Consider the following 11,664-nt stretch of genomic DNA (forward strand, 5'->3'; position numbering starts at 1 on the left):
GTGGGGGACCCCGGCCCTAACTACCGAACTGTCCAACTAACTCCTAACAGTTTGAGCCTGGCCCTGCTTCCAGACTCTTCTGAGGACCCACTCTCCTGCCAGTTTTTCCTCTAAAGTCCTGCAAGCCTTCCTATGGACAGAGGTGCCTTCCTCCTTTGGAGAAAGGGGCTTCCTCCTCATACCAGCTCATCATTCAGCCTCCAACTATCCCAGGAAGTGGGAATCACCCAGCAGGAGGTTCAGATTCCTCAGAGGTGAGAGTGCTGCCTTTGCCTCACTGCACCCACTAGCCCTCAGACTTCTCTCTGGCCAGCCAACTCCCTCCCTTTGTCAGGCCTTGGAAAGGCAGTGCAGGAAGAGGTAACAATGGTGGAGAGCAGGAAGGAGGTGCCAGGCCCAGCACCAGGGAGAAGGGAAAAAGGCAGTGAGAGCCTTGGCTAAGGACCACAAAGTCTTGGTGGGGAAGGAGGGGCTGCAGGGACTGGAGTAGCTCAGGCTCTCTCAGTAGGTGGGGCCAGGAGCAGGGGTACCTGGGAAACAGGCCTCCCTCTGGAATTCAGAGTTGCACGGCTGGCTGTCTAAGTCACCGACCTCTGGAATCCATAAGACAGGACAGAGGACTGTGAAGAGCATCCAGGGGTGCCATACTCCCGCAGAGCAGCTTAGGGTGAGTATGACATTCTCCCAGACCCGTGGCCTCCTGGCCTCAGTTTCCAGGATCCTTCCCATCACCTTGACCCTCAACTGGCAAGAGAGAAGCCTGGGTGGCTGCTCAGAAACCCGGTGGTCAGCAGAGACAGTGGGGTTGGGGAATACGACCCTGCAGAACTGGGGCCACATGGAGCAGTGACCTCAAGGCCAGGCCTGGTGGGAAGTAGCTTTGCCGCTCCCAAACCAGCCCCCGGGTTTGTGATCTACCCCTCTCCGGTTCCCCAGCTGCTCTAGAAACTCCACACCTAGGAGCCTGCAGCCACCCCCCTAGGGCAAGGTTGACCTCAGGGGTCCTGGCTGTCGTTGGAACCAGCATGAGACCAGGAAACGCTGGACTCTGGGTTCCCATGCCTCACAATTTTCTGGGGGCTCTTTTCTTCCCCAAAGGCAACCCTGAGTGCCCTCTCAAGAGGAAGTTCTGCCCTCTGAATTCATTTTAAAATATGACCTGCAAACCAGGTCAAATGCAAATGGGACTCACTTGTGGCTGAACCCTTCTAAGGGGAAAAACGGGGGCAAGTGAGTTTTGCTGGAATTGTCAAAGTCTTCTGAAAGTCCCATGCTTCTATTCCGGCAGAGCTTCTCCCGACTGAGGTCATTCACTGGCTCATTATTAATAGATGTTTCTGGAGCAGCATCTGGGCACCTGGGGAAAGTTTAGAGCAATAAGGGACACGGTCCCTTCGCTCCAGAAGCTCATGCAATGGGAACAAGGGAGGAGGTTCCTTGGAGGTTCAGGCAGGAGGGGACAGATGGAGGAGGCCTCCTGCAAGACGTCACCTGTGGATGCTAGCCCACGGCGAATGAGAGGGAAAGGCATCACTGGGAGCAGGAAGGGCAGGAGGTGCGGCAGGAGCGTCCCGCGTCCTTCGGGGAACATCCAGGGCCTGTGCACAGCCCCTCGGAGCAGGAGAGTAGAGGGGCTTACCTGCCCCTTCGGGGAGGGTTTCTGCGGGCTCACGAGGCTGCGGGGCTCTTGTCTCCCCAGCCGCTCACCATGTGGTGGGCCCCGCTGCCGCTGCCGCTGCTGCTGCTGCCCACCGCGCTGCGCCCCGGCTGGGCAGGGCCGCCCCAGGAGAGGGGCCCCCCTTTCCGGCCGACCCCGCAGGACCCCCGGGCCAGCGGGGCCGGCAACGCCACGGCCTCGGCCTCGGCCTGCGAGGGGCTGCCGGCCGCGGGAGCCTCGACCTTGAGCCTCGCGAACCGCAGCCTGGAGCGCCTGCCCGGCTGCCTGCCGCCCGCGCTGCGCAGCCTGGACGGCAGCCGCAACCTGCTGCGCGCCCTGAGCGCCGCCGAGCTCGGCCACCTGCCGCGCCTGCGGGCGCTCACGCTGAGCCACAACCGCATCGCCGCGCTGCGCTGGGGCCCCGGCGGCCCGGCGGCGCTGCACACGCTGGACCTCAGCTACAACCGGCTCGCCGCGCTGCCGCCGTGCGCCGGGCCCGCGCTGCCCGGCCTCCGCTCGCTGGGGCTGGCCGGGAACCCGCTGCGCGCGCTGCAGCCGCGGGCCTTCGCCTGCCTCCCCGCGCTGCGCCTCCTCAACCTGTCGAGCACGGCGCTGGGCCGCGACCCCGGGGCCGGCATCGCCGACGGGGCCTTCGCGGGAGCGGGCGGCGCGCTCGAGGTCCTGGACCTCAGCGGCACGTTCCTGGAGCGCGGTGAGTTCGCAGCCGGGCTGGGAGGGCGCCCCCGGTGGGCGGGGGCGGGGGTGCGGGGGGTGCGGGGGGCCTCCCCAGAGGGTGGCGACCGGGCTCCTCGCTCGCGCTGCGGCTCGAAAATAACCCCACCTCGATTTCTGGGGCGCAGCGGGCCTTGTTCGAAGGTGGGGACTGTGATTCCTCGTCGCCGCTTTGCAGGGGAGGGGACCGAGGCACGGAACGATGAGTGTCCGGCCCGCGGTCTCGCCGCTCCAGCTCGAACCGGGCATCCGGGGTCCAGAGCCCAGCCTGAGCCTCTGCTCCTCTGCTACTACCCAGCAGAGCGCGCAAGTGCTGGCAGGAGGGGGGGGGGGAGGCATGGCTTTGGGGCCCATTAATGAATGAATTTGGCACCAAGCATGCAGTTAGCCTGAAGCAACAGGTGCCCTGAGGATGAATTCATGGATTTTTCTACTTTGGCCCAAATTGTTTCTGTGAACGTTGAGTCTTCAAATAAGACACAGGGGGGAAGGGAGTACCACTTCCCCTGTACCTGGCACGTTTTGACTGATTCACAAGGTTGGTTTTTACTTCTTTAAAAAACACTTCGCGTGCCTATAATAACCTGTTCCACTACAGACAGAAGGAGGAGCGGGAATGGGGAACAGGGGAAGTGGTACATCCTCCATTTGTTAGGGGAGCCACAAAATTAGGTTTCTGGGCCTCATCCAGCCTTGCTTCTCCTCTGCTCCTTCCTTACCTCTCTCAAAAATGTCACCACTTTCAGTAGCCATTAGAGTGAAGCCTGGGGTAGTTCACTGTGGAGTTCAGCAAGAGGATGAGGTAGGAGAAGCCTTGGAGACCCTAACCTGGGTTTCAAGTCCTCGCTCCATCCTTTCCCAGCTGTGTGGCGCTGGGCCTGTCATTCTCCTCTCTGACTTTGGCTACCTCTGGGGCTGGAAGGAAGGACAGACTGGTCACCTCTGAGGGCTCTTCCAGCTGAAGTGGTCCATGCTCCTGAGCTTCCCAAAGCTGCTAACTGTGCCCATACTCAGCAATGGCCTTTACAACTCACCCTGTCCCTTTCATCGTTTCTGTAATGCTGTGTCAGCCTCTCGGGTGTGTGCCCTCCCGGGTAGTGGGCAGTTTCCCCTCTGTATTTCAGTGCAGTCAGGGTGGATCAAAGACCTGCAGAACCTCACATCTCTCTACCTGAGGAAGATGCCCAGGCTGAGAATCCTGGAGGGGGACATTTTCAAGATGAACCCAAACCTGCGGCAGTTGGATTGTCAAGACTCCTCAGCACTTAGCTCTGTCCACACGCACATCTTCCAAGACACTCCTTGCCTACAGGTCCTTCTACTCCAGAAGTAAGTGTTTCTAAAACACATGTGAATCACATAACTGATTTCTGCCCATTGCACCAAGCTGAACGCGTGTAAGCATTGTATAGCACTAACCAGACCTTAATTCCTCTCCCTCTGCTCCTTCGCATCCTCTCTGGATTTCTGTGCTTCCTCGTGCTTTGGGTGATATTTTGGTCGGGTACCAGATAGTACATTGGCCTAATAACTGTGCAACAAACTCTCATGCATGTAAAGTTTCCTTTAAGCCCAGGCTGAGAAACTTGCTGGGGGAAGAGGGGATGAAGCATCAGGTTCTTCTCTATTTCTGGATCCACTTGCCTCCCCCCACCTCCCCTCTGCCACCCCAGGTATTTATGCAATTCAGCCCTTTCAAGGTTTGAACGTGTCTACGGAGGAAAGGTGAGGGAGTAGAAAGGTCCTACTTGCAGCTGGGACCCAGGATCAGTCCTTTCAGGCCTGGTTGTCCAGAGTGTCACTGTATTTACCTTCCTTATCAAGAGTAGCTACTGTCCTGACTTCAACAGGAGAAGCAGAATCCCTTTGCAGATGACCCCAAGCCACCTCCTTTCATGGGAGCCCGTATCTGGGCCCTGGGAAGCACCTTTGCCTCCATCATCACTTTCAGTGTAGACACTTCTTTCTTTTCTCTGCTAGCTCCAGCCACAACCAGAATATTCACTTTGAGGTTTGTCATGAGAGAAAAGGAAACAGAACATGCAAGAGCACTTAGCTCAGTGTCTGGCACATGGTGCGTGCTCTACCATTCGTGAAGATGATATGGTGGCTGTGAAGAAGGTGATGGGAATAATGGCAGCAACAGTGATGGTGGTAATGGCGTTGATGTTGGTAGTCATGGTGAATTGGTGATAGTGATGGTAATCGTGATGATGATGATGGTGGTGGTGGTGGTGATGTTGGTGAGAGTGATATCCTCTCTGGCTCTGACTCCTCTTCTGAGCTTCAGACTTGTGGATAAGGTATCAGATGAGGAGCCACAGCTCAAATCCTGACTCCATCCACTTTCACAGTCTCTGCAGACCCCAGGTTAAGAACACTTGTAACCCTGTCACCCCATTGAGGCAAGAGGTCGGTCTAAATCATAATTTGATTGAGCCTCCTGCCAAGTGAAAACCTTGCAGTGCTTCCCATGGCCTGAAGGAGAAGGTTGAACCCCTTCTGGCTCATCCTAGGCCCCTCTCCCCCCAACTCTACCACCTGTGCTCCAGCGTGGGGGAAGGAGCCACTTGCTTTCTTGTGCTCTCAAGTCTCTCCATCGGCCCTGCTGGGCCCTCTCTCCCTCTTCTCAGCCTGGCCTACTCTTGGCTCTCCTTAGCCCACCCGCCCCCTCCCCCGGGGAAGCTGTTCTAAATACCCAGTCATGTTTGGCTGCCCTAGCATAGCTAGCACCCACTGGTGAGGAGATGGCCACCTCCCTGGCTGCTCTGCCAACCCAGTGTGCCCAAAGCCCTCCAACAGTCCCCTCTGACATGCAGGAGGGAGGGGCAGTATTTCAGCAAAGAAGTGAAAAGAGGTTATTTGGGAGAGCAAATAAAACTTCTTTCACACTAGGTCTTTGTAGTTCAAATGGAGAGACATGCAACACACACCAGGATGTGAGCCAGGCCCTCCTGTAGCCCCAAGTAGGTGGTGATTCAACTTGATTTTATCACATGCAAGTTGCACAGGTGGCAGAAAGGGCCACCAGATAGGGAAAGGACTCATTTTCCTTACCTGAAAAATGAGCAGAATATTATTATGTCACTATATTGTCAGAATGATGTCAACGAGATGATGAATGTAAAGTACTGGGCAATGTTACCTGTTCAAAAATATGATAATCCTTTCCCTCTCCCCCTTCAGGCAAAAAGAAAAATATTTCCCTGGCATGCTGAAGTACTAAGTAAACTCTCATCCTAAGATTCCACTCTAGCTCTGTGAAATCTGCTGAAAGCAAGCATGCATATATGTATATACTCATATATGTGCATTAAGAATCAATATAAATAGCACACACATGTATCTGGTGTTCCAGAGGGGACAAGTGTCAGGTCTCCATCACCCTGGAGTGTTAGAGCAGATCTGAGGAGTCGGTCCTTACTCACCTAGCACATGAGCTTCTCCCCAGAGTAGTTGAGGAAGGCAGAAGGTTCCCAGGCAGGTGGAGAAAGCCAGCCTTTAGTCAGAAGAAACCTGAAAGTCAAGTACAGCACCTGTAGCTCAAGATGAATTATAAGTATGTGTAAAAGAAGCCAGGAGACTCAAGGAATTGAGAAAGTTCAGGCCAAATGCTCTGTAAGACTCTAGGGAAGAAAGAACGGAGGATTGAGAGGGGCCCTGTCATTGCTGAGTGTGCTAGACCCTTTGCAAAATGGCCCCAGGAATTCCTCCCATCCTTGCGGACACACCCTTTGCAATGTGACTGCAGCTCCTCCCATCAAGAAGTAGAGTCTTTTCTCCACCTCTGGAACCTAGGACGTGGCAATGTGACTCGCTTAGGCTAGTGAGACATTAACAAACGTGACATAAGCAAAGACTTGAAAGTGGTTGAGCACTGGAGCTTTCCCTTCCTGGCTGGTGGGGACCCCCACCACACCACCACCACCATGTACACTAGCCTGGGCTAGCCTCCTGAATGATGAGGAGTACATGGAAGGGGCCCCAGCAAACCTAGCTGAGGCTCCATAGACATGAGGCCAGCCTAGTCTTCCAGCCCCAGCTGACCTGACCCAGACCACAAGAACCACAGACTCCTAAGAACAAACATTTGTTATTTAAACTACTAAGTTTTGGGGAAATTTCTACTCAGCCAGAGCTTAACTGATACACTTCAGTGAGGCATCTTCCACCAAAGGACTGGTGCTGAGTGCCATCAGCACTCAGTTCAACTGCCGTAGTATATATTCAAGAGTGTTCTCATTAATAAACAACTTCTTCCATCTCTTGTGACTGGTCTATAATAACAGTATCTCACTTTTATGTAGAGATTTACACTTTTAAGCAGTTTCATTATCACAGACTCTTTCTGATGTAACAAACGGGCAGGGGAGTATTGTCTCCATTTGATAGGAGGGGTGATAGTGACTGAGTTGGGCTGGTATCTTGACAGATGATAAGTGAAGTCTAAGGTCTTTAAAGAGTTTTGTCCAAAGTGGTGTCATCTAACCCCTAACAAAATGATTTTGCGGTGAAACCACCATGGCTCTCTGGGAGTAGTTTTGACTTGATTTTTAAGGCCTGACTTAATTAATTTTTGTGTTTCAGCTGCAACTTGAGTTCCTTCCCTCCTTGGAACCTGCATTCCTCCCAGGTCCTATCCATCAGCCTCTTTGGCAACCCCCTCATTTGCAGCTGTGAGTTGTCCTGGCTCCTCAGGGATGCAAAGAGGACCATCCTAAGCAGGTAATACATTTACAAAGCAGAGGACTAAGAGGCGAGCTGAGTTCTCACAGCTTATGTCTTGCTCATCTTGGGCAGGGTGGCCATCCCCCATGTAGTCACACTCAGGGCCCCCCAGTGAGGGAGGCTCTTCATTCCAGCCAGCCAGAGTGGCTCAGAGCATGGAGGAAGGAACAGACATGGCAGTTTCAAAGGGGCAAAGCCAGGAGGTGGGGCTCATCACTTCCACTCTCACCTCAGTGGCTCAATGTCAGTCAGCAGGCCACGTCCACTACAAGGGAGGCTGGGAAAGATAGTCTAGTTTTGTGCCCAGTAGGGGGAAAAATGGGCTAAGTGAACAGCTATATCCTCTCTGCCAAGATAGTTTTATCTTTGTTCTATTTTATGGACAAGTGGGTTGGGGCCCAAAGGGGGCGGTGCCTGCTTAGGGTCAAGCAGCTGTTGGATGAAGGAGGCAGGATGTGTCTTCCTTCAAAACTGTGCTCTTAACCACTGGGCCCCCCTAGTGAGTTCCCCAAGATGCAGCTGGTCTCCTGCATCATTCAGTCTAAGGCCAATGGGCTTACAGAGCTCTTGTGGACCAGGGGAAAAAGCAGTCCTTCAAAGACTTCCCATTGGGTGTTGGCCAGATGAGCTGTTTTTGCAGTGGGGAGCCATGCCCAGACTGGCCACCAGGAGAGAATGGGGGCAGCTAGGGACACCTCCGGTGACGAGAACCCTCACACCAGCTCCACAAGCAAACCTCTCCTCCTTGCAGCTCACTTCAGGAGACCCTTCCCCGCATCATGTGTGGTTGTTTTTTCACGTCCCACCCAAACCCAGCTGTGAAGTGGGGCTCCCATCCCCTTCATGTTACCTCCGAAGGACCCAGATCCTTTGCAGTGAAGGGTCTCACTCTAGTTTTAATGAAGAGGTTGAGAGTGCTGCCTCTTCACACCACTTACCACTGTTGATTTCGGCTGTATTGCTTGACCACTCTGTGCCTCTACTTCCCCATCTGTAAAATGGGATAATAGTGGCTACTTCATAGGGTCATACGGATTAAATTAGTTCATACAATACAAGCGCTCAGAAAATGTTAGCTAGTATTGAGTATTGTTACTAGTAGTCAGCCAGGAAGCAGATGGTCGGCCACCAAACGGCAGACTGCCTCGGAGAATGGGGACCACCACCCCCCGGCCTGCCCTGGGTTTGGGTTCCGCCAGCGGCTGTCCTGGGCAGCTAGTTCCTCTTGCTGAGCTTCTCTGCCCAACGGGGATGATGAGGGGCGCCTCCTCCACAGGCTGCCCCTAGGGTCAGCGAGGCGAAGGGCGGCCCGTGGGTAGCATGTGGCGCCCGCAAAGCCCAGCACCCGAGGAGCCCCGCCTCCAAGTACCTCCTAACTTGCTGGCGTCCCCTCCAGGGCAGCAGACACGGCGTGCGCACCAGCCTCGGGATCCCACGGCGTCTCCGCGGCCCCCCTCCCGCTGTCCCGGCTGCCCGCCGCCTGCCCCCGGGCCCGAAGCGCCGCCGTCCCCGAGGCCACGCGTCCCCCTGGGCCCTTCGCCCACGCGCCGCCGGCCCCGCGCGCCGCCGCCCCACGGAGCACCGCCCGCCCCGCTCGGCCTGCGGGAGCCGGACGCGGCGTCCCCGAGGCCCCGGGGCTGCCCCCCGCCTCCCGCGGCCCGCAGGCGCCCCCCTCGGGCTCCCCAGCCGGGTCCCTCCGAGGGCGCCATTCCAGTCTTGCTGCTGGGCGACTCCAGCGAGGAGGAGGCGGGGGCGGGGGCGGGGGCGGGGGCGGGGGCGGGGGCGGGGCAGCACGGGCCGGCGGCGGCGCCTCCGCGGGACGCGCCCTGCGACTACCACCCCTGCAGGCACCTGCAGACCCCGTGCGCCGAGCTGCAGAGGCGCTGGCGGTGCCGGTGCCCCGGCCTCAGCGGGGAGGACACGGCGCCGGACCCGCCGCGGCTGCAGGCGGTCACCGAGGTCGGCGACACGTCGGCGCTCGTCCGCTGGTGCGCCCCCAACTCGGCGGTGCGCGGCTACCAGATCCGCTACTCGGCCGAGGGCGGCGCGGGGAACCGGTCGCAGTCGGTGGTGGCCGGCATCTGCGCCACGGCGCGGCAGCACGCCCTGCACGGGCTCTCGCCGGCCACCGCGTACCGCGTGTGCGTCCTGGCCGCCAACGCCGCGGGCCTGAGCCTGCCGCGGGCCTCGGGCCTGGGCCGGCCGCGGGCCTGCGCCGCCTTCACCACCAAGCCCAGCTCCGCGCTCGTCCTGGCGGGGCTGTGCGCCGCCTGCGGCCTGCTGCTCGTCGCCAGCCTGCTGCTCGCGCTGTGTCTGTGCCGCCGGCGCCGGGCCCCGCGCCCGCCGCGCCGCGCCGCGCACCTGGTGGCCTACAGAAACCCGGCCTTCCAGCCGCCGCCCGAGCCCCGGAGCCGCTCGTAGCCCGGCGCCCTGCTCCCGCCCGCCTCGCGCCGCCTGTGCGCAACGGCCGCCTGTGCGGGGGAGCTGGGGAGCTGCGGCCGGCCGAGGCCCGCGCCCCGGGGCGCACGGGGAGCCGGCCACGCGCGGGCTCGGGCGACGAACCACGGGCTCCCTGCCTCCCGCTCCTCCGGAGACCTTGGAGCTCGCACGCCCCCGGGTCGGCGACGATAGACTGGGTGTGAAAGTGGGAGGAGACGGAACGGTTCGTGCAGTTCAGCCCCTTTGGCCATTCGAGGTGACATTCTCAGGTCATTGCAGGGAAGTACGGTCCTGGTCCCGGTCAAGCTTCCTGCAGTCTTCTGGGAGCATCTGAGAAACGCAAGGATAAGCTGTCCTTTTTGAAGTCAGTTTACTGTACTTCTCCACAGTCTAAGTGGTCAAAGAAACTATGAACTCCTTTTCTTAACAAAGCATAATAAGGTGACTTTCAGGATCTTTTTTTTTTTTAAGAGAAGAAATGAACAAAAAAGAACCTCAAGGCTCTAGCTAGAGGCCAAAGCATTTTGCTCTCAGTTCCATCAAACAGTGCCTTCATGATTTGTATCTGAGTATGGATTATGTCTTACTACATCCTCTTTTCACTTGTATACCAACTTTAAAAAAGTGATTTTATAAAAATTATGTGGCTCCAGATTTCTAATTTTCTACATTAGCATTTATTTTACTTTTCTGTCACTATTATAACAATTATCACAAACTGGGTGGCTTAAAACAACAGAAATCTATTTTTACAGTCCAGGCAAGAAAACCACAACGGAGGGTATCCATAGGACTGGTTTCTTCTGGAGAATCTTGAGAATTATTCCATATCAGTCCTGGTTGCTGGCAATCCTTGGTGTTCCCTGGGTTGCAGATAAATCCATTCTATGCCATCATTCTATGGCATTCTGTGTCCAAATTTCCCTCTTTAAAAATTATTGCCCTCCATCTTTCCAGAGATATAATTGACATATAACTTTGTGTACATTTATGGTATACAGTGTAAGGACTGGATACCCCTATATATTGGGAAATAATCACAAAATACTTAGTCAACACATCCTTCAACTCACATGGTTACTTTGATGTGTGCTAAGAACTCTTAAGACCTACTTTATAAGCAAATTTCAAGTATACATTATTAACTATAATCATCATGCTGTCTTCTGAGGATCATTAAATCTCCCGAACCTACTCATCTTGTAACTGAAAGTTTATACCCTTTTATCACATTCATCCATTGTCTTCCACCAGCATGAACCACCAATCTACTGCTGTTTCTAGGAGTTGGGTTTTGGTTTGTTTTTTAGATTCTATATACAAGAGGAATCAAACAGAATTTGTCCTTTTCTGCCTTATCTCACTTGATATAATGCCCTCAAGTTCCATCCCTATCATTACACATGGCAGGATTTCCATTTTAAGGTTGAGTAACATTCAGCTATAAATTTTATAAACACACACACACGTTTTATCCACTCATCCATTGACACTTGGGTTATTTCCATGTCTTTGCTATTATAAATAATGCTGTAGTGAACATAAGGGTGCAGATCTCCTCTTCAAGATGATTTCATTTTCTTCCAGTATATACCCAAAGTCAAACTTCCCTCATCTTATTAAGGCCCACCCAAATCCAATAGGACTTTATCATCCAGGGTTACTTCTGAAAAGATTCCATTTCTAATAAGGTCACATTCATAGGTACCAGGGCTTAGAACCTGAACATATCTTTTGGGGAGACACAATTCAACCCAACCAGCATTTATTTGTTTAAAAAAAAAAAAATCAAGTTTGATTCTCACATATCTTGCTTCCAAAATGTGCTGTAGCACCAAAAAAAAAAAAAAAAAAAAAAAACCATGCTGCAGAAATTCAGTATATCCAGGTTTGACCTGACTAGGTATTTGAAGTTTTGAAAAGGCTTTCTAAAATTCTAAGGTGATTCCAAGTTTCATCACATATGTAACCCATGAGAACTGGATTAAGCAATCTTTTAAGATACCTACCAGCTCGTGATTAAAAATTGGAAAGCAAAAGCCAAAATTGTGACTAGCATAGACTCCAGACATGTAATCCTCCCAATGCCTTTTTTAGCTATCAGGACC

The 11,664-nt window shown here is 54.5% G+C and overlaps 1 protein-coding gene across 1 annotated transcript; it reads left to right on the forward strand.

The window, feature by feature from the left end:
- Positions 1-283: 283 nt before the first annotated feature.
- LRRN4 (leucine rich repeat neuronal 4) lies at positions 284-10,198 on the forward strand. The gene is made up of 6 exons (XM_049100774.1): positions 284-667; positions 1,700-2,369; positions 3,514-3,718; positions 6,977-7,114; positions 7,618-7,729; positions 8,405-10,198. The coding sequence occupies exons 2-6, from the start codon at positions 1,709-1,711 to the stop codon at positions 9,536-9,538; spliced, it is 2,250 nt and encodes a 749-aa protein (XP_048956731.1). The 5' UTR covers positions 284-667; positions 1,700-1,708; the 3' UTR covers positions 9,539-10,198.
- The last annotated feature ends 1,466 nt before the right edge of the window (positions 10,199-11,664 follow it).

The sequence above is a fragment of the Canis lupus genome, chromosome 24, assembly GCF_003254725.2.
Source record: "Canis lupus dingo isolate Sandy chromosome 24, ASM325472v2, whole genome shotgun sequence".
NCBI lineage: Eukaryota > Metazoa > Chordata > Mammalia > Carnivora > Canidae > Canis > Canis lupus.

Coding starts and splice junctions, on each gene's coding strand:
- LRRN4 (XM_049100774.1), top strand. CDS start 1,709: ATGTGGTGGGCCCCGCTGCCGCTGCCGCTGCTGCTGCTGCCCACCGCG. Junction 3,719..6,976: donor CAGGTCCTTCTACTCCAGAA/GTAAGTGTTTCT, acceptor TTTGTGTTTCAG/CTGCAACTTGAGTTCCTTCC. Junction 7,730..8,404: donor CTTCAAAGACTTCCCATTGG/GTGTTGGCCAGA, acceptor GGCTGCCCCTAG/GGTCAGCGAGGCGAAGGGCG.